Source organism: Balaenoptera physalus, assembly GCF_965194825.1.
Source record: "Balaenoptera physalus genome assembly, chromosome: 10".
Taxonomy (NCBI): domain Eukaryota; kingdom Metazoa; phylum Chordata; class Mammalia; order Artiodactyla; family Balaenopteridae; genus Balaenoptera; species Balaenoptera physalus.
Window position 1 is genome coordinate 15,175,996 of NC_138889.1, and position 22,053 is coordinate 15,198,048.

The 22,053-nt window shown below is 43.9% G+C and overlaps 2 protein-coding genes across 6 annotated transcripts; one reads left to right on the forward strand and one right to left on the reverse strand.

Annotated features, from left to right (window-relative positions):
* Window positions 1-116: 116 nt before the first annotated feature.
* Window positions 117-12,926, reverse strand: CD3G (CD3 gamma subunit of T-cell receptor complex). Of its 2 annotated transcripts, XM_082477518.1 has the most exons (7): window positions 11,716-12,926; window positions 8,814-8,837; window positions 8,113-8,328; window positions 7,108-7,239; window positions 6,411-6,454; window positions 5,577-5,660; window positions 117-3,826 (listed from the first exon to the last, which is right to left on the reverse strand). In XM_082477518.1, the coding sequence occupies exons 1-6, from the start codon at window positions 11,768-11,770 to the stop codon at window positions 5,595-5,597; spliced, it is 537 nt and encodes a 178-aa protein (XP_082333644.1). In that variant the 5' UTR covers window positions 11,771-12,926; the 3' UTR covers window positions 117-3,826; window positions 5,577-5,594. The 2 variants fall into 2 exon arrangements, with proteins under 2 accessions (XP_082333644.1, XP_082333643.1); XM_082477517.1 differs by lacking the exons at window positions 117-3,826; window positions 5,577-5,660 and having other exon boundaries at window positions 5,745-6,454.
* Window positions 12,927-13,020: 94 nt separating this feature from the next.
* Window positions 13,021-21,787, forward strand: CD3D (CD3 delta subunit of T-cell receptor complex). 4 transcript variants are annotated; one of them, XM_082477515.1, is made up of 5 exons: window positions 13,021-13,457; window positions 15,092-15,310; window positions 15,763-15,894; window positions 16,178-16,221; window positions 16,443-21,787. In XM_082477515.1, the coding sequence occupies exons 1-5, from the start codon at window positions 13,403-13,405 to the stop codon at window positions 16,506-16,508; spliced, it is 516 nt and encodes a 171-aa protein (XP_082333641.1). In that variant the 5' UTR covers window positions 13,021-13,402; the 3' UTR covers window positions 16,509-21,787. The 4 variants fall into 4 exon arrangements, with proteins under 4 accessions (XP_082333641.1, XP_082333639.1, XP_082333640.1 ...); XM_082477513.1 differs by having other exon boundaries at window positions 16,178-21,787; XM_082477514.1 differs by lacking the exon at window positions 13,021-13,457 and having other exon boundaries at window positions 13,502-15,310.
* The last annotated feature ends 266 nt before the right edge of the window (window positions 21,788-22,053 follow it).

Below are 22,053 nucleotides of genomic sequence, written 5' to 3' on the forward strand. Positions count from 1 at the left end.
AGCTGGGTGTGTCGCCCTGCGCTGGAAGCGGGCGCGCAAACATCCCCACTGCGCATGCGCTAACTGGCTTGGGCGGGGCGGAAGTGGCCGGAAGTGGATTTGGGGTTGAATTGGGGGCGGGTCAGGTTGAGTTCGGAGTGGATTGTGGTGGAGCTCACTGGGATATGCGACCCTCGGAAACCCATGTATCAGCAGCAGATATGACTTGGTGAACCCTGGCACTGCTAAGGCCTCTGTGGACTTAACGCTAATTGTCCCACCGATCTCAGGCCTTTTTGAAACAGCTTCTGTAACTCTTCATAGATAATTATTATCTATGAAGCAATAACAGTAGCATTAACAATAACTGAAACTTGTGAACTGTTATTACGTACCCGGAAATGTGTTAAGATATGCTTTGATTGGAGTGCAGTTTTCTTATTTGTAAAGTGAAGACGAGTACATCCTAAAGGTTACTTTGAGGTACACAAAGGCAAAGGAAGCAGCATACTTTTCAAGCACGCAAGTGAAAAGACAATTCATAGAGTGACAGAAAATATTTGTAAATCACATATCTGATAAAATATTAATATCCAGTTATATAAAAAAGCCTATAACTCAACAACAAAAAACCCAAACAACTTGATTAAAGAATGGACAATGGGCTTGAATAAGCATTTCTCTATAGAAGATATACAAATGGCCAATAAGCACATGAAAAGAAGCTCAATGTCACTAATCATTAGGGAAGTGCAAATTAAGAGCACAATGAAATACCACCTCATACCCATTAGGAAGGTGATTATGAAAAAAAAATAGAAGATAAGTCTTGGTGAGGATGTGGAGAGATAGGAGCCATTGTGCATTGCTGATGGGAATGTAAAATAGTGGAGCACTTTGGGAAAACAGTTTGGCGGTTCCTCAAAAAGTTAAACGGAATTATCATATGATGCAGCAATTCCACTTCTGGGTAAATACTCCAAAGAATTGAAAGCAGGGACTCAAACAGATACTTGTACACCACTGTTCATAACAGTATCGTTTGTAATAGGCAAAAGGTGGAAACAACCCAGAATGTCCATTGACGGGTAAATGGACAAACAAAATGTGGCATATACATACACATGATTATTAAGCCTTAAAAAGGAGGGAAATTTTGATACTTGCTATGAACCTTGAGAACATTATGCCAAGTGAAATAAGCCAGACACAAAGGGACAAATATTGTATGACTCCACTTATATGTGGTACCCAGAGTAGGCAAATTCATAGAGACAGAAAGTAAAATAGAGGTTACCAGGGGCTGGGGTGAGGGAGGAATGGGGAGTTATTGTTTAATGGGTAGAGTGTTTCTTCAGGATAATAAAAAATTCTGAAAATGAGAGTGGTGATGGTTGCACAACATTGTGAATGTACTTAATGCCACTGAATAGTATACTGTAACATACACAGACACACACACCAAATGTTGAGCAATCTTAGAGTACCTATTATGTTCCAGCATTGTTCTAGCTCCTGAAGCTACAGTAGTGGAAAAAATATACAAGTTTTCCTGGAGCTTACAATCTGGTGAGAGTGGAGTGGTAATGTAGCATTTAAAATTAATGTGCACAAGGTGGATTATTCAATAAATACTTCCAGAATAAGTGGGTAGCTATGGATTTAAACGTTAGTCAAGATATTAGACCTTTACACTAAAATTAATTCAAGATGGATCAAAGATTTAAATATATAAAGTGAAACCAGGAAAATGCTAGAGAATTAATGGGAGAAGTTTTGTAAAAGAATAATCTAAGAATGGGAGAAGGCCTTTCTAAATAAGAAACAACCCAGAAGCCATAAAAGAACAGTGAATTCTTCTACAGTCAAATATTTGTAAAATGTGTATAGAAAACCAACCATAAGTAAAGTCAAAATCTAAATAACAGCACTGGAAAAATATTTGCAACTAATGCCACAAACAAAAGATCTATTTTTCCAAATATGTAAAGGGTTGTTGCAAGTCAGTAAGAAGAAGGTCAGGGGCTTCCCTGGTGGCACAGTGGTTAAGAATCCGCCTGCCAATGCAGGGGACCTGGGTTCAATCCCTGGTCTGGGAAGATCCCACATGCCACGGAGCAACTAAGTCCGTGTGCCACAACTACTGAGCCTGTGCACCACAACTACTGAAGCCCGTGCGCCCTAGAGCCTATGCGGCACAACTACGGAGTCCACTCGCCACAACTACTGAAGCCCACATGCTCTAGGGCCCGCATGCCACAACTACTGAGCCCGCGTGCTGCAACTACTGAAGCCCGTGCACCTAGAGCCTGTGCTCCGCAACAAGAGAAGCCACTGCAATGAGAAGCCCGTGCACCGCAACGAAGAGTAGCCCCTGCTCGAGCAACTAGAGAAAGCCCGTGCGCAGCAACGAAGACGCAACGCAGCCAATAAATAAATAAATAACACTAAGAGAAGGGGTTATATTCTAAACATCAAGAGTAACAGTAAAAAAAAAAAAACAAAATCAAAGGATATGAGCCTGTATTTCATGAGAAGGAAAAACAAATGGTTAGAAAAATGCAGATTAAAATTAAGCTGAGATGCCATTTTTAACTTATCAGATTGGCAAAGTTCAAAAAATTTAAGGGCTTCCCTGGTGGCGCAGTGGTTGAGAGTCTGCCTGCCAATGCAGGGGACACGGGTTTGAGCCCTGGTCTGGGAAGATCCCACATGCCGCGGAGCGGCTGGGCCCGTGAGCCACAACTACTGAGCCTGCGCGTCTGGAGCTTGTGCTCTGCAACAAGAGAGGCCGCGACAGAGAGAGGCCCGCGCACCGCGATGAAGAGTGGCCCTCGCTCGCCGCAACTGGAGAAAGCCCTCGCACAGAAACGAAGACCCAACACAGCCAAATATAAATAAATAAATAAATAAATAAATAAATAAATAAACTTCTTAAAAAAAATTTAATAGTACACTGTTAGATTGTGTATGGAACAGTAGGGACTCTTGTTAGGATTATGTATTGGTCCAACCTCTATGAAGTGCAATTTGGCAATATTTAATTAAATTACAGGTGCAAATACATTATGGTCCTGCAATTCCATTTATTTGTATTTGTTACGAATAGTCTTAATGTTCAAAATGACATTTATTGTTAGAAATAAAACTGTAAAAACAAGACATATGAGAAATCTTTGTGACCTTGGGTTTGGCAAGGATTTGTTAGACATGACACCAAAAGCACAATCCATTAAAAAAAAAAAAAGGATAAAACAGACTTCAGCAAAATTAAAAACTCTTGCACTTCAAAAGACACCATTAAGAAAATGAAAAGACAAGTCACAGACTGGTAGATATATTTGCAAATCATGTAGCTGATAAAAGACTTATATTCAAAAATATATAAGAACGTTTACAATTCAATGGTAAGAAGAAAAACAACTCAATTAAAAAAAAAGTTTTGAACACACGCTTCACTAAAGATATGATAATAATAGCTAATAAGCACATGAAAAGATGTTCAACATCGTTAGTCATTAGGGAATGCAAATTAAAGCCACAATTAGACACTATTTTACATCTACTAGAATGGTTATACTAAAAAAGATAGTAACAAATATTTGTGAGGATGTGGAGAAACAGGAACCTCATTCATCCATCGCTGGTGGGAATGTAAAATGGAACAGCCAGTTTGGCAAACTGGCAGTTTCTTAAAATGTTATACATAAATTTACCATACAACCCAGCAATTCTTCACTCCTAGATATCAACCCAGACAAATGAAAACATATGTCCATGCGAAGACTTGTACGAGGATGTCCAGAGCAGCATATTGTATGACTCCATTTATCCAGAAAAGGCAAATCTAAAGAGATAGAAAAGAGATTAGTGATTGCCTGGCGCTGAGGGTGAGAACAAGGAGTGGCTGCAAAGAGCGCAAGAGATCTTAAGAGACTGGTGGAAATATTCTAAATCTGGATTATGGTGATGGTTGTACAACTGAGTAAATTTGCTAAAAATTACTGAGAACAGGTGAAATCACTTAAAATGAGTGAATTTTATGTAAATTATACCTCAATACAATTTAAAAAAATGACATTTATACAGTCATTGTGGCATTTTAAGAGCAAAAGAACAAACTTAAATGTCCATCAATAGAGGACTAGTTAAATAAATTATAGGGGATCTGTACAAAGTGGCTGCATTAAAAAAAAAAAGGAGCTCCTTTATATATTGGTATGAAGTAATCTTCAGGTTTTATTAGGTGAGAAGTGCAAGATGTAGAGTATGATAACATTTGTGTGGAAAATAGGGGAAGGAAGAAAAATGTGTACTTAAGAATTTGCTTGGGGACTTCCCTGGTGGCACAGTGGTTAAGAATCTGCCTGCCAGTGCAGGGAACATGGGTTCCATCCCTGGTCTGGGAAGATTCCACATGCAGCGGAGCAACTAAGCCTGTGTGCCACAACTGCTGAGCCCATGTGCCACAACTACTGAAGCCCGTGCGCCTAGAGCCCATGCTCCACAACAAGAGAAGCTATCGCAATGAGAAGCCAACGCATTGCAGTGAAGAGTAGCCCCCACTTGCGGCAACTAGAGAAAGCCCACGCGCAGCAATGAAGACCCAACGCAGTCAAAACCAAACAAAACAAAAAATCACGATGCATTTATCACCCATAAAACAAAAAAGAATTTGCTTATGTATGCCTAGAATACCTCCGATATATAATACTTTAAATATCTTGTAAAGCTATATAAGAAACTAGTATTATTGTTTGCCTCTGTAGAAGGCAACTGGGTGGCTGGAGAGGGAGGCGGAGGGAGACCTTTCACTGCATATTTGAATCATGTGAATTATGACTTATAAAGGAAGTAAATAAAAATTAAAACTTAAAAAAATGGTATTCAAATAAAGGAGGTTATCTGACCTTTCCGTTTTTCTTTTACAGAAAAATTACTTCCAATAGGTGGCGCTCCTGAAACACCATACAAGTTTTACTTTACTTTTTTTTTTTTTTTTTTTTTTTTGAGAAAAACCCGAATTTGCTCTGATGGCCTTTCTTCTCCATTTGTCACCTTTGGGAATCTTGAGTCTAGATTTAAGGTTGAAAATCTCTACTAGGATTGCTCCAAAATGTATTGCTTTGTTTCTGAGAACTGGATAGAAGGGAAAACACCTGGATTAGAAAAAGAAAAATTGCAACTGGTTCAGAAAACCAAATAATGCTTGGGCCCTGTTTTCCTGATTGAAAATTCTGGTTGATTGAATTAGAACTTCTGATTGATTGCTTGGGTGATTGGAAGGTTAATATAGGTTCAGTGATTCTTAACTAAGGGCGACTTTGCCTCCCGTGGGGATACTTGCAATATCTGGAGATATTTTTGTTGTCACAGCTGGGGAGTACTACTGGCATCTGGTGGACAGAGGCGAGGGACGCTGCTAAAAATCCTACAATGCACAGCAGCGTCATCCCCCTCCCCCCAAGGAATTATCAATCAATCCTTCCTACCCCCCCATCCTTATAGCTGCTTGGGGAAAGGAGATAAACTTGGCAGTAGTTGGGAAGGCAGGTAGTGCAAAGGCACTTTCTTAGAATTGGTGTAGAGAGACACACCTACTCTGAGTCCTGGGCTCAATTCTTCCTCAAATGGTTTCCTTGAAGGTGGCTGTATTGGTCATCTTCCCGTTCCTTAAGGGGCTAAAAAGGATAGTACAGTCATAATCATTTTCCATCATCCTCTATGAGTTAATTTGATGCATATTTATTTTCTAATTAAAAAAATTTTTATCTTTCACTCTAAATGTCTTCATTTTTTTCACCTTTCTTCATATATATATACTTTTCAAAAATTTTTATTGGAGTATAGTTGATTTACAATGTTGTGTTAGTTTCAGGTATACAGCAAAGTGAATCTATTATACATATACATATATCCACTCTTTTTAAAAAAAAACTTTTTTTAAGATTCTTTTCCTATATAGATCATTACAGTGTATTGAGTAGAATTCCCTGTGCTATACAGCAAGTTCTTATTAGTTATCTATTTTATATATAGTAGTGTGTATATGTCAAATCCCAATCTCCCTATTTATCCCTCCCTGCCCTTACCCCCTGGTAACCATAAGTTTGTTTTCTATTGATGCATACTTATTGAGTGCTTTTTATGTTCAAGGCTTTGGAGTGGTTTCTTTATGGTCCTGGGGGTGGGAGAGGACAAGAATGGAGACTCTGTATCTAGTTTCTCTGTGTGTTCTTCAACTTTTTCTCACTAGACCCTGACCTCAGTCTCTCTCAACCCTTCTCTTTATTTCATCCATTGTACCCAAAGGGATAACGATGCCATCGTCTGGTATGTCCTAAGCAGTTTCTTCCAAATAACTTGTCCCCCAATTCCAAAATTTTACCACTACTAACTAGCAATGTCTCTTTCACTTCACATTCCCTTACCTGATAGAGCTGATCATTGGACAACAGTGTCTGCTTGTCTGAAGCTGCACAAAAAATAAACAAAATGTACATATACACAAGATAGAATGAATAATAAACTGGGATATATTCACCCAATGGAGTACTGAATAGCAATAAGAATTAGTGAAATACATCTACATATAACACTATGGATAGATCTCACAAGCATATTGTTGAGTAAAAGAAGCCACACACAAGAGTACTTACTGTATGAGTCTATTTACGTAAGAAACAAAAACAGGCAAAATGAATCAATGTTGTTAGAAGTCAGGATAGTGGTCGCTTTGGGGACTAGGTGGAGGCTGGAAGTGACCACAAGTGTTAATTCTCTTTCTTAAACTGGGTGCTGGATTCATGTGTGTGTTTGCTTTGTCAGAAAATTTTTTTGAGCTGTGCGTATGTGATTCATGCACTTTTCTGTATGTAGGTTTTACTTCAAGAAAGAGTTTTTTAAAAAGCACAGAGGACAAATCAGAGAGAGTTGGATCTTGAGATAGGCAAATATGCTGTGAAAACACCAAGTGTCCTTTTCTCCTGCCTACAGAACCAGAGCCCCACCCAGCCATGCTCATCAGTGACACGTGCCAACCCAGTCTTTTCTATTGGTTCTATTTTGGTAGGAAGGAGGCTAAGGGTCCCAGGTGGTCTCACCTCTCATCTAAGAGCATTCTTTTACCTCTTGACTGGCGAACTCCTTCCTGTCCAGCAATGTAGTAGACCCCAACAGCAAGGAGGAAAATGCTGATGATTTCAGCGAAGATAAAGCCAGACACAGTGGCTGAATTCAGCTCAATGCAGTTCTGACACACTGTGGGGAAAGGGAAGGATAAGCTTCCTTCGAGGTGTGAAAGTTGTTCTGGATTTTTTTCTCCTGAGATAATACCTCTGTCTAGGGCAGCAGACTGCTCTCTCTGTGGGTGGTATGGCAAGGGAATTGCCTGGGAAGATCCTTGGACTGAGAACTCAATGCTTTTTGATGTTCCTCTGTCCCCCAGGAGTCCTGGGGAAGCCCACGTAGTCTTACTACCAGCAACTATTGAAATATAAGGAAGACCAGATCCCATTCTCCATGCTCAACTGCCTTCTACATTTCTGTTGCTTACCTTGTAGTCTCCCCTGTCTCCCTTACCCGCTCTAACTCACTTTATATAAACTGCTGACTGCTCCAGTCTGTGGGGCCTACCCGAAAGTGAGTCAGGCTTTACAACACAGGCTATGCTTTTTCAAGAATTTGGGGGAACTGCTTTGTTAAATTCAAAAAGAAGTAAGTTAAAAAAAAAAAAAAAAAAAAAGAAGTAAGTTGAGGGACTTCCCTGGTGATCCAGTGGTTAAGTCTCCACGTTCCCAATGCAGGGGGCCAGAGTTTGATCCCTGGTCAGGGAATTAGATCCTGCATGCTGCAACTAAAAAGATGCTGCATGCCGCAACTAAAAGATCCCACATGCCGCAACTAAAGATCCCCCATGCCTCAATGAAGATCCCGCGTGCCACAACTAAGACCCGGTGCAGCCAAATAAATAAATTAAAAAAAAAAAAAAAAAGAAGAAGTACGTTGAGATTAAGAAAACTCGCTCTTACTTCACTGTTTAGCATCTATTTCCACACTCACCCCAGACAAGAAGCTCACCAGAACAGCAAGTACTGCTTAATTTCACACAAGCAAACCAAAGGGGTTACGTACTTCTATAATATACTTGGAGTGGTTTTGAAAGGTTCTTTGATCCTTGACACCAATATATCCCTCGAGGGTCCTTGGTACTACTTCCAAGATTCCAAGTCTTTTTATTTGTGTTTACAGGACTTATTTCCACCTGATCTTTAAACCATCTGATATCTTTTTCATTCATGTCACAAGTCAGAAGTACTGAACCATCTTCTCGATTGTCATCCACTTTTACTGAAAAAGGAAATGTCTGTTAAGATCTTGCCTCTGAAATTCTCCCTGTCCCAGGGCATCAGGAGAAGACCATGACAGTAGTGCTTCTTAAGCTTTAATGTGCACATGAATCACATGGGGTCTAATTAGAATTTCAGGTTTTATTCAGTAGTTCTGGGGAGGTACTGAGATTCTGCATTTCTAACATGCTCCCAGGTGATGCCAATGCTGTTGATTCATAGGTTGTGCTTTGAGTAGTGCCTAGCTGCTAGGGTCCTGTTTCTCCTCCAAGAACCAGAAAATTAATTGTTTAGCTACAGGAAAGTTGCCAGGGAGGTCAAGACTGGCCACTGATTTGGTTGACACTGGAGAGGTTTGCTGTCTATCCTTCATCATCCCATCCCTTCTTAGCTCTTCACTTGCTCCTATAGGACTACTGTTGTGGGAAGCCATATTTCCATGAATTTCCTCAGAGGTTGATGATAGAAAGAAGCCATTTCCCCTACCTTCATTCAACTGTGCCATAGTACCTGTAGAGACAGAAGAGAGACAGTGGATCAGCTGGGCATGGAGTCATTCAGATCCCCTGATGTATCATTTCCACGGTCATTTGAGGCCAACATGGAGAGCGAGAGCCTAATTCATGTGAGTGACAGTATCTATACCTATTTCCTTGGATTGTAGCCTAAATCACCAAACCGAATTTAGGGTGTTGTATAGCAAAGAGTTTGTCTGGTCTTTCTCCTGGGTTGCTGGGAGGGAGTTTCTCAACCCTTGGAATTTCATGAATGACAGGATTGCCTTTGTGATTCTTCGTGGGCCCTTAGATCACACATGAGTTTATGCTAATGAGATGACTCAGGATGGGACTGGTCAAGACCAAACATGTGATTGGAGAATTGGGACTTTGAGCCCTAGGAAGGGGAGGAGGACTGGAGATTGAGTTCAGTGACATGACTAATGATTCAATCAATCATGCCTATGTAATGAAACCCCAATAAAAATTCAGTTGTACTTCCTAGTTGGTGAATATATCAATGTGCCAGGAGGGTGATGTATTTTAATTCCTGAAGGAGAGGGCATGGAAGCTCTGTGTTCAGGACCCTCCCAGACTTCACCCTATGTGTCTCTTCATTTGGCTAGATCTGATTTTATTTTTTATAATAAAACTGTAGTAGTAAGTATAGGGCTTTCTGGAGTTCTGTGAGTTGTTCTAGCAAATTCTGAGGGGGTTCTTGAGAACCCTCCTGATTTGTAGGCAGTTCGTTAGAAGTGTGGGTAGTCTGGGGATCCCTGAACTTGTGCCTAGCTTTTAAAGTGAAGGCAGTCTTTTTGGGGAGTGAGCCCTTAACCTTTGAGGTCTGACACTAACTCTGGACAGTTAGTATTGCAGAACTGTATTGCAGTATACGTAAGGGTATTGCCTGTACAGTGTGGAATGCTCTGCTCCTTTAGCAGCTAAAGCCCTGGCAAAGACTGGGTGTGCACTAGCTAAAGTCTTTCAGAGCTGAGTTACTTCTAAAATCTTCAGCCTTGGTGATCCATTTTTTGTGGAAACCCTGAACGTCCCAAAGGAGTTAGCTATTAAATAGCCCTCAAATCTGTCTCAAAACTCAGAGTAGTAGAGTTGCATGGTAGACATACTATAGAGAACCAACACTGGAGTTCAGTTCAATTGGATTTAATCCAAACACTTACCACTATTATGTGCCTGACATGAGTAATGAGTGTGGAAGAAACGGGTGGTGATACAAATAACTAGTTGTCGCTTCTGAAGAGTTTACAATGAAGTGGAAAAAAAATAAACACAAATGTAATAAATGTAATAGTACTTATAAATTATCATTTAGTATTTGTATAAATGCATATGGAAAGGGGTAGAAACTATTGATTTTGACCAAGGGTGAGGGGACAGGGAAAGCTTGACAGAGAAGATGGCATTTGGTTCTGCCTTGAAGAATGAGTAAGAATTCACCAGACAGAGAAAGAGTTTCCAGGTAGAAAGAATAGCTGAACAAAGATACAGACTTGGAAAAGGACAAAAGAGGTAGTTTGGCTAGAGGTAGAGTTTGTTACGGGGAGAGACGGGGGCATAGATCAAAGTGTGACGGAAACAGTTGGAAGGAGTCAACAGTCTTAGAACTTCATACAGGGGTGAACTGTTTATGAATAGTTCACCCGGAACAGTGCCTGGAACATGGTAAGAGCTTTATATATTTTGAATGAATGTATGAGTGAATAAATGAGTAAATGAAGATAAAGAAAAGCAAGACAAAGAGTTAAGCAGATTTCTAACTAGCTCTTCTCCCCATCCACCTGATCACCATGGGAGGAACAAAGAGTTCCCTCATTCTAACTCTGATTCAAAACTCCCCATATCTCCTCCCTCTTGTGTCTCCCTCCCACCCTCCCTATCCCACCCGTCTAGGTGGTCACAAAGCACCGAGCTGATATCCCTGTGCTATGCGGCTGCTTCCCACTAGCTATCTATTTTACATTTGGTAGTATATATACAGACTTAAAATTTTAAATATATTCTTATATCTGTGGACGTCTCTTTAGCATTTCATACTCATGGTGATTTTCTCCGTCTGGAAGCTCTCTACTCCCTTGGTTTCTATGGAATAGCACTCGTCTGATTATTTCAGCTCTTGGATCATTCCCTTATCTCTTTACTGACATCTTTGTCCTCTAACTATTCCTTAAAGGTGGTATCCTCACAGTTCTATCCTCAGCCTCCTCTTCCTCACATCTCTCATAGTTCTTGCATGATTTCAACAACTTTCAATGTGGAGAGAATCATCTCTAGTCCAGATTCCAGGCATCGGCCCAGTTTATCCACTTCCTATTGTATTTCCAACTGGATATTCGTTCAGGCAACCTATATTGTACCTTACACTCAATCTGTCAACGTTGAAACTTATCTCTTCAATTAGACTACGAGCTAATTGGAGCAGAAGGTTTTTATTCACCTTTATACCCTTCTAGCCTAACACGTAGTAGGATCTCACACATATTTGTTGACCAGCTGACCAACAGAGTGAGTGAATGCTTCATAGGTCTACTTCTAACCCCAGCTCTGAGTTAAAGAACACATACCTTTTCTCTTCAGATTCCTGGCCTGTGCCCTTTGGGCTACATTCAAACCTAAGATGGTGGCATCCGGATTCTCTCTCAAGCCAGTAAAGTCATCTGTTTTGATTTCTTAAGACACAAGGACTCCATCTTTCCCATGGAACACGGCTTCTCTTTAGCAGAGAGCAGTAAGAAGCTTCATTTTTGCCCTTCCTTCTCTGAACTTCAGGGTGACAGCTCGAGGTTAGGGGATCCCAATATTCTTGCCCCCCTGTGATGGCTTCTTCCCTTGAGCCCTTCTCCAGACTGTCAGACCCCCTAGCGGGCCCTTACCTTGAAGAAGAGTGATAGCCAGGATGAGGCCAGCCAGACGCGTCCCCTGCTCCATAGCAGCCTCTGTTCTTCTCCCGCAGAAGCACTGAGCAGCCCCTAGCAGCCAGCCAGCCAGCCTGTGCTAGCATATAGCCTGGCTCCGCCCAGCATCCTTAGGGCTGGGGCCCCTGTGCGAAGGCAAGAACCCGGAGCCTCCACCCTCTGCTTCAAGTGTGGGCAGTGGGTGGGGGCAGGGCTCAGGAGGGCTGCAGGTGCAGATATCTCTGGCTTTTCAGTTAAGGAGAGGAGCGTGGGTGGTGGAGGGGAGGGAGCGGGAGGGAGTGCTGGATTCCCATCTCAGAGACTCAGCTGGTACAGAAAGCCACCTTGGGTGCTGGGCAGGAGGTGGCCTGGGCCCCTTTCTTTTTCTGAGGGGAAGATAAACGTTTCTGCCACCACTTGTTACTTGGATCTCAGCCAGTTGTTGCCTGTTGCTGGCTGTTGTTGTTAGAACTAGTGAATTTAGGTGGGAACTCTTAGGTGCTTGGGGCTGGAACTCTGAACAGAAAGCCACCTCAGTCCGGGGATTTTTTTCACTGCTCTCTTGAGATGCGATCATCAAAGTGGTGCCTGCCTGGAAAGGAATGGGTAGGACAATTCCACCGAGACAGACCATACATTTCCAAGGACTAGGGTCAGCTGCGTTCCCAAGATCTCAGGCCCCTCAGCCGGTCAGCCAGTGAATTGACAAAAATGTACGGAGCTCTCGTCATGTGCCACACACAGGCCAGGTGCTGGTGATACAGAAGTGAGCGAGACATGTACGCTCTCTGCCCTCAGATAAATTAGAGTCTAACTGCGACAGTGTAGACAGTTTGGGATTTCCATAGCCCAGAGGAAAAAAGTCCATTTGTCTCCTGGGGAGGCTCAATTGTGCTGCGAGTTAATCATATTGTTATTAATAACTCTCTCTCTTATTGAGAACATATCAAGTGTCAGCCACCATGGAAACATTCCATTCGAATTCTTCTCATGATACTGAGGGAATTAGGCTCTGAAGAATTCTGTGACTGGCTCAGACCCAGCAGGTAGACAGTATTGGAGCCAGGATGTAAATCTCTCATTAGGGGCCTCCCAAAGCTCAAACTCCCACTGCTAAGAAGCTATTTAGTCTGGTGTCCCAGGCGGCCCAAGGAGGACCTCGGGTAGGGTCCCAAGAAAGACCAGGAAAGGGAGGAACCTAGCTGATATGGCTTATGGGATGGAGTTCACAGCTTGTCTCAAGGGTTTTGAGAGGTGGCAGTTTTTAGGTGGTGAGTAAATGTAGTGATGTTGCTGACAGGAACTCAGAATTTCTTGTTTTTCATCAGTGACTCAAGAAAGGACACCCTGAATCTCCTTTTACTTCCTAGAAGTCCAGGCAACCTTTTCCATATCGTCTGCTTCCCCCTTCTACCCCTCCCCCACCCTCCATGCTCTGAGAAAGAGCGATTTGCACCTGCTTCCTTCCTACCCCACCCCCAGCCTACCTCTACCCTGGCAGCCTCCCATCACCAACAGTGGAGAGCAGAGAAATAGGCGTCTTCTAGTGCCTCCGCCACCCTTTACTTTTTCCGGGTACACATGAGTCAGTTGGGGGAAGGCGGCTTTCACCTTGGCTGATAGTTCTGTGACTTGGGTCTGTCTATTGGATGAATTCTGCTGGAAGATGGAACACAGAAGTTTTCTGTCTGGCCTAATACTGGCTGCCCTTCTCTCCCAAGGTAAGGCTTCTCTGGGTGGATGCGGGCATCTTGGAGAAGGGACCTAAGGGGGACATTACCACCTGGAATGTGGTCCACTCAAAAGTCCTTCTCAATGCTAGCTTCAATTCACCAGGCAGCGTTGTCAAGGAGGGCCATGTTGGGATGTAGCACAGGGTCTGGGAAGCACAGGCTCTTGGCTCTGACTGACTCCAGCTAGGGGTGCATCTTGGCCTTGAATGTCTCTCTGAAGACCTTAGGCCAGAGATCTGTAGGAAGTGTTGCAGTATGTGCGTGCCTTAGCCTAGGGCTGGTAATGGGAGCACTGTTCCTTCTAGGGCAGAGAGCCTTTGGGATCCAGGACTCTTGGTCATTTGGCCATCATGATGTCACCACCTGGGGCCATGGCCCAGCACTCAGGGGAATGCTTTAAGAGAAAAGTTAAATTGAGGCTGAGCAGGAGGGAGGGCAGATTTGGGTTGGTAGAATGACCCACTCATCCACGTTTGCCTGGTTTTAAAACTGATACTCTCATGTCCCAGGTATTCTCTCAATCCCAGGCAAACTGGGATGAATGGTTACCCTAGTAGTCAGCTTCTTTGGGACATCCAGGATTTCCATTGGAAACGGATCCCCAAGGAATACATGACTATGCGATGTGGAGCATCTGATGTACATGTATCTCCCTGAGAATACATGCATTTTCTCCTGACCTGCTACTGAGGGAAGAGAAATGGCTCTTTGCAGGGTTTTCTAGAGGATGCTCTTCTATCCAAATTGGTAACTGACTATGAATCTCAGGAAGAATGTAGATTCCACTTTTTCCTGGGATTGGAGATATAGATTCCAGTGCCTCTGTGGGCTGTGGAGATGCTCTCAGTCACAGCAGTTCAGTGGATCTAGAAAGGAGCCGTTCATACCTCCAACCCTTAAACTCCCCACATGACTTGACCTGTGTGGAGCCCCAAGAACAGATTCAATAAAAAGTTTTTTCCTGTCCCTCTCCTCCTAAGCAAGTGTAGAACAACTAAAAATCTTTACATGGGATTTGCCCTAGGTCCCCTTTTGGACCACTGGGATGGTAATTCATATTAGCTTCTCTCCTACCCCCAGCCGTCACTGGCCATAGGAAAGGCTTTAGTAGTACCATTCCCTTGGTAGTGGTTGGGGCAAGGGTGGGGCGAGGAGGCAGAAGATGAGAGGTTGACGTGGGAGTGTTGCAGGCGGCTGGGAAGTAGAATTAGAAGGTTTCTTGGAGAAAAAAATGTGGACATCTCCAATTGAGTACCATTCTTCTGCCTTTCTATATCTCTTGGGTGTTTTAGCAGTCTGGGCTCCCCTCCTACTTCTAATCAGTGGTCTGAACACATTTCCAGGAAGGTTCTTGGATCAACCCAGCTCCACGTTTTCCTCTTTTGCTCCATGTCCATCAGGGCCTGTCCTCTGTTTGGATTGTATCCTCATGTCCTTCTTGGTCCCTGCAGTTTGTGGGGGGCCTATTGAAGCACTTCTCTTGTGACTTCCGTCTCTCTCACTAGAAACCATGCACTATTCTAGACTTGGAAAGTGGTCCTTCTTAAGTATGAGCCTCAGCAGAACAAGGAGTCTGGTGCAGACCAAAGAGCTGGCTCCAACTGTGGTATTTTTTCCCTTAGTGAGCCCCTTAAATGTCTCTCTGGAGGAACTTGAAGACAGAGTATTTTTGAGATGCAGTACCAGTATCACGTGGCTAGAAGGAACAGTAGGACAACTGGCCTTAGGCAATAAAACTATGGACTTGGGAAAACGCAACCTGGACCCACGAGGAGTGTATGTGTGCAATGGGACAGATGGAAAAACCAGCAAAACACCTACTCTGCAAGTATACTATCGAAGTATGTGCTTCCAGGACCCTTTGGGTTGGAATGGATGGGGCCTCTGGATATGAGAACTTTCTAGGTGTAGGAGCCCTGGTGTACCAGTCTGTGCTCTCAACAAACTGGGTTGCTCTCGTAATGGTATGAGCCAGATTTTGGAGCCCTGAGTGGGAAATAGCTTAATGGCAAAAGAACAATAGGGACCTTGTGACCCAAGCAGTAGGGGCTTGGTTGGGAGAGTGGTTGGCCTACTGCCTTGTTTAAGTTCCTACAAAGCTGAGACAACTTCTTGGCTCTCCTCAGGGATTTCTTGGGTTGAAGGTTAGAGGTAGATGTAGCAAGGCTCTCAGCAGGACTTTTTCCAAGTTTGGGTCTTGGCATGAGAGACCCTGGGGCTGCCCTAAGAGGCAGAGATGGTTCCCTGATCTTGAAGACCCTCCACCTCTCCTTCGGCCTCCCCTCCCCCGCAGTGTGCCAGAACTGTGTGGAGCTGGACTCAGCCACCCTGGCAGGCATCGTCATCACCGACATCATTGCCACTGTGCTCCTTGCTTTGGGAGTCTACTGCTTTGCTGGACACGAGACTGGAAGGCTCTCCAGGGGTAAGTGGAAGGGACAGAACATGTGTGTGTTGTGGCTGTGAATGTGGGTATGAGTGTGTACCTGCTAAGGAATGGGGCTGGAGGTGGGTTGTGTCTCATCTGGGGGTCACTATTGCAACCTCCTAAGGACTCCTACAACTGGTTGCTGACAGAACTTAGGTGCCCATATGGCTCATGCAGACTTCCAAGGGTGTGACCAGCTGCAGTCCCCCTGCAGCATTCATGGGGTCTCACTGTCCCATCTCCTAGGCCCTTGTTGACTCTCTTTCCCTGGTTCTTCTAGCTGCTGACACTCAAGCTTTGTTGGGGAATGACCAGCTCTATCAGGTGAGCCCTGAGGGGAAAAGGATGAGAATGGGGGGAGGAGTGAGTGGGGATGGAGAGCCTGATACTAGGTTTAATGTGTATGTGTGTGAAGGTCCTAGTGGGGAATTCATCACTGGGGAGTCTGGAAAGGCCAGGAATGAGCTCTCATCTCTGGGGTCTGCTGGGGTTCTCCCTGGGAGAGTTCTGACACTGCCTCACTGTTTCTCCTTCTCATCTCTTAGCCCCTTCGAGACCGGAATGATGCTCAGTACAGTCGTCTTGGTGAGAACTGGGCTCGGAACAAGTGAACCTGAGGCTGGTGGCTTCTAGGCTCATTGGTTATCGACTGGACCTTCTCTCCTTGCTCAGCCAAGAAAACTGTCCTCCTTCACTCAGCAGGCGCCTGGACTTTTGAAGGCTCCAGGACAAGGCATGGGAGTGGCCCTGACTTGACTGGGCCCTTGCTCTCCCTGCCCATCTGTGTCCTTCCTTCATCACTTCCCTCCTCTGCCCCACATGGACCGTGTGATGGACAGTCTCCCACCACATCTTGACCCACTGGTGTTTCTGTCCTGGTGGGCTCCCTGGGTGCAGGATCAGCCCCACCACACTCTCTTGGCTCCAGTCCCCTATTATAACCCTTCTACGGCTTTGACTTCCTCACCACAGTGGAGGGCGGGCTGCTGTGTTTAGGGACACCGCCACTCAGAAGTTTCCATGACATCATGAGCGGAGGTGGCAGAGACATCAAAGGTCCTGAGGATCACTTCTTATCAAGGCTCCGAGAGTGTGTATGACAAAGTCCCATTTCTGCTAAGGGGCTGGTCTTGGCTTTATGACCCCTGTGGAGTGCTAGCCACTACCTACAAGGAGGTCTCAGCCAAGGCCCCTTCAGTACCCTTTTCCCCTGTATAGAAGGTACCATTCTATTTTTTTTCCGCAGACCCTGTCCCTGCCCCACCCCTGCCTTCTGCATAGTAAACTGACATCAGAAACTCTTCATCAATTAAAACATACTATCCTTCTCCACCCACTTGGAAAGCTGGAGTCTGAGACCGGGTGGGGAATTAGGTTATTTTCAATAGATGTCATCTTTAGCCATTGGGTTAGTGGTGGTTCTGAAACTTTGGGATTTATTTAAAAAATACACACTTGGGTCCCACTTGGGGACACTCTTGTGTCCCCAGGTGATTCTGAAGCAGCCTCAATTCAGAGAATCTCTGGTTTAGAGGAAGAATTGAAGCTACTTATTCTTTTGTGTCCTTTACGCCCATTCCTGTCTACCATGTGTGGGAATCCCTCTTTTTTTTCTCTGCATAAGAGTAATTCAATAAACTTCAGAACAGTTTAATGAGAGATGGGAAGTTTTCTTTTTAAAGATTTTTTTTGATGTGGACCATTTTTAAAGTCTTTATTGAATTTGTTATAATATTGCTTCTGTTTCATGTTTTGGTTTTTGGCTGCGAGGCATGTGGGGTCTTAGCTCCCCGATCAGGGATCAAACCCACACCCCCTGCATTGGAAGGCAAAAATTTAACCACTGGACCACCAGGGAAGTCCCCAAGAGTGGGAGTTTCTTAGACCAGGGTTCCCAAAGGAGAAAATTATTAACAACCACATAGCCAGAGACCTGGATGATTCTGCCCACTATCTTCTCAAGATACACACAGACCCTAACTTTGTTAGAGACAGAATGAACTTCCAATTTACACATGTTTCATTCATGGTTGTGATTCATTCCTACCCTTTATACCCTACTGCTGCAGTCCTCCTAGCCCTAGATCCCATTTTCACACTGGATCCCTCCACCTTGGGCAACTCTTCCACAGCTTGCATTGCACCAATACTTGTGTCCTTCCCATGCCCTGCACACTTCCTTTGACCCTGTGCTCCTCATATACCCTTATGTCCCCCTCTACAGCTCACCAGTTCTCAAAATTCACTGCACATTGGAATCTCCTGGGGAGCTTTCAAAGTACTGATGCCTGGGTGACACCCCCAGAGATGCTGATTATACTGGGTTGGAACATCAGGACTTTTCAAACTGCCTAAGGTGATTCTAATGTGAAGCCAAGGATGAGAAACACTGACCTTCACCTGAGCCCTTCTGGAAACTTGGGTCCCTTCACCTCTCTTTTTTTGTGTGCTTTTAAAACACAGCTTTACTGAAGTAAACTGACATGAATAAACTACATATATTTAACTTGTAAAATTTGATAAATTTTGGCATATGTGTACACTTGTGAAACATCACCAAGACTGATAAGTATGAACTTACCCAATACCCTGGACAGTTTCCTTGATTGTCTTTTGAGTGTTTCCTGGTTTTGGCTATTACAAATTAAGTTGCTATGAACATTCATACATAAATCATTATATAAGTCATACACTCATATACAAGGACATACACTCTTATCTCTATTGGATAAATACTCAGGAGTGGAATGGCTGGGATATAACTTTTAAAGAAAGTAGTCTGGCTATTCTAGGTTCTTTGCAGTCCCATATGAATTGCCGTCTCAGTTACTACAAAATGCCTGCTGAGATTTTGATCAGGATTGCATTGAATTTATAGATCAGTTTGGAGAGAACTGACATCCTAATGATATTGAGTTTTCCAGTCCATGAACTCGTCTTTTGTCAGATTTATCCCTAAGTGTTTTACTATATTTTTGATGATTGTTTATGTTATTTAAAAAATTTTGATTTCCAGTAGTTCCTTGAAATTGTATAGGAATACAATTACTTTTTATATATTGATCTTCTATCCTGAAAACTTCCTAAACCCATTTATTAATTCTAGTAGCCTTTTTTTTTGTAGATCCCATTGGATATTCCATATATTTGATCATGTTGTTTGTGAATAAAGACAGTTTTTTATTTCCAGCTTTTCCATTTCCAATCTGGATCTGTTTTACTTCTGTTTCTTGGCTCATTGCACTGCTAGAACCTCCAGTACAATGTTGAGTAGAAGTGGAGAGAGGACAGCCTTGCCTTATTTGTGGTTTTTTTGTTTGTTTGTTTTTAAGTTCTGGGTCCATTCTAAATATTTATTTATTTTGCTGTGCCGGCTTTTAGTTGCAGCACGTGGGATCTTTAGTTGCGGCATGTGGGATCTAGTTCCCTGACCAGGGATTGAACCCAGTCCCCCTGCATTGGGAGCACGGAGTCTTAACCACTGGACCGCCAGGGAAGTCCCGCCTTATTTGTGATCTTAGGGGGAAAGCACTGTTTTTCATCATTAAATATGATGTCGGCTGTACGTTTTTCTTAGATGCCCTCTAACAGGTTGAGGTCATTCCCTTCTCTTTCCAGTTTGCTGAGAATTTTAAACAAAAATAGTTGTTGAGGATTGTCAAGTGCTTCTTCTGTATCCATTGAGATGATTATATGGTTTTACTTTTTTTGTCTGTTAATATGGTAAATTACGTTGATGGCATGATCTGTTAAACCAATCCTGCATTCCTGAAATAAACTGTACTTGGTCATTATGTATTTTTTTTGTGTGTGTATATTATTAGATTAAATTTGCTAAAATTTTGTGAAGTTTTTTTTTTTTGGCTGCAATGGGTCTTCGTTGCTGCGCGCGGGCTTTCTCTAGTTGCGGCGAGTGGGGGCCGCTCTTCGTTGCGGTGCGCGGGCTTCTCATTGCGGTGCCTTCTCTTGTTGCGGAGCACGTGGGCTCAGTAGTTGTGGCTCGCGGGTTCTAGAGCGCAGGCTCAGTAGTTGTGGCGCACGGGCTTAGTTGCTCTGCGGCATGTGGGATCTTCCCGGACCAGGGCTGGAACCCGTGTCCCCTGCATTGGCAGGTGGATTCTTAACCACTGCGCCATCAGGGGAGCCCGTGAAGCATTTCTGCATCTATTCATATGGGATATTGGTCTGCAGCTTTCTTTTCTCGTAATGTCTTTGTCTGGTTTTGATATCACGGTATGTTAGTCAGGGTTCTTCAGAGCAACAGAGTTGCAGTTGATGTTGCACGTTGAGCCCAAAGGAAGGTCTAGAGACAGAGAAAGCGCCCTCTTCCTCAGAGGACCTCAGTCTGCTTTTTCTTAAGGCCTTCACTGATTGGATGAGGCTCTCCCACATTATAGAAGGTAATCTGCTTTACTCAAAGTCGACTGATATAAATGTTAATCTCAGCTAAAGAGTACCTTCACAACACAATGAGATGTGTTTGACCAAATATCTGGGTACTGTGGCTCAGCCAATCTGACACATAATATTAAGCATTGCACGTGATAAGTTTGGTCTTCATAGAATGAGTTGGAAGTATTCTCTCTTCAATTTTCTGAAAGGGTTTGTATAGAATTGGTATTATTTCTTCCTTAAATGTTTGATAGATTTCACCAGGGAAGCCATCTTGGTCTGGAGTTTTCTTTGTGGAAAGGTTTTCAACTCTGAATTCAGTTTAATAGCTAAAGGGCTATTTTGGTTATCTAGTTCATCTTCAGTGAGTGGAGTGCCTTCTCCTTTGTCTTCAAATTCTCTCCATCCTTCCCTTCAGGGCCCAGATCAAGTCTCTCCTCCTCCATGGAGCTTTTGCTGACCACCTCAGCTCTCCCAGTTCCTCCTGGGAACACTGACAACACCATCTATAGCACTTCTATGCTTACTCACATTGGTTCTGTCACTGTTTAACTTTTTGCATACTTGGCCACTCATATAATTGTAAGCTCCTTGAAGACAAGAACTGTTTGTATCCTTTTAGTACTTAGCACAGTGCTGGTCTGTCACACGAGTGATTAGAAAAGCACTCATGGAAGGAATACCTAAGCAATTCAATACAGAGTTTTAAAGTCAGGAAAATGGAGAGCATTTCTAATGATCACAGTCAGCATTGGGTAGCTGTTCAGAGCATTGGAGTTGGACAGCCTTGGCTGCTAATTCCAGCTCTGTCCCTGACTAACTGTGCACCTTGAGTGAATGACTTCCCCTCTTTGAGCCCCCTATTCTCATCTGTAAAATAAGGACATCTACCTTGTCAGTCGGTCATCATAGGATGAAATGAGATAACGCTTGTAAAGTGCTAAACACAATTTCTGGAGCAGAGTAAATGCTTCCTAAGTGTTAGCTATTATTGCTTTCATTACGCTGAGCCACACCTCCCTTGCCTGGGCAGCATCAAATATACCTGGGACAGAACTGCCACCCCTGGGCCAGCCTGCTGATCAGCAGCTATTGATGGTCAACGTCACAGAGATTCCTTTTGAGCCTGAGTGCTGAGTGCTTACAGGGAGAGAAGCAGCTTCAGCAGGGACCAACAAATAGAAACTGTAGCCACAAGACCGGGGCCGAGTGTGTCCAGTATGTGGAGACTGCTAACGACAAAGGGCTTTTCTGAGTCGTGGTCACACTCTTCAGTAGTCCTGGGGTCAGCAGAGAGGTTTCTGAGTGCAGAGAGGGAGCAAGGAGAGCCCACTGGTTTGGGCTGGGCTGAGAGGTCCTCAGTGCTCTGGCGTCTTCTCTCTGCAAGCTGAGTGTGTGCCCTGGGAGAGTGGAAAGAAACCCTCCCACAACACGAGTCTCTGCTGCGCTGCACCCCGTCCCTCGCTCAGAGTGCAGCCCACATCCTGGCCGCTAAACCACAGCCCGCCTCGGGCTGCAGGCTGCTGCCCGGCAGCACCTCCGCCCCTCCCCTCCCCTCCCCAGCCCCAGCTCCGTGGAGGCACTTCCTTTTCGAGGCAGCGAGGAAATGTGTGTCTGCTGCCTCCCCTTCACCTCCTCTCTTCTGTCTGCTGCCTTCACCTACCTTTTAAGGCCTCTGTTTCTGTCTCACCCATTTTCTGAGCTGACCACTCCATCAGGGACCCATCAGGCACTCTCTGCCATCCTTGATGTTTTTCTCCAAAA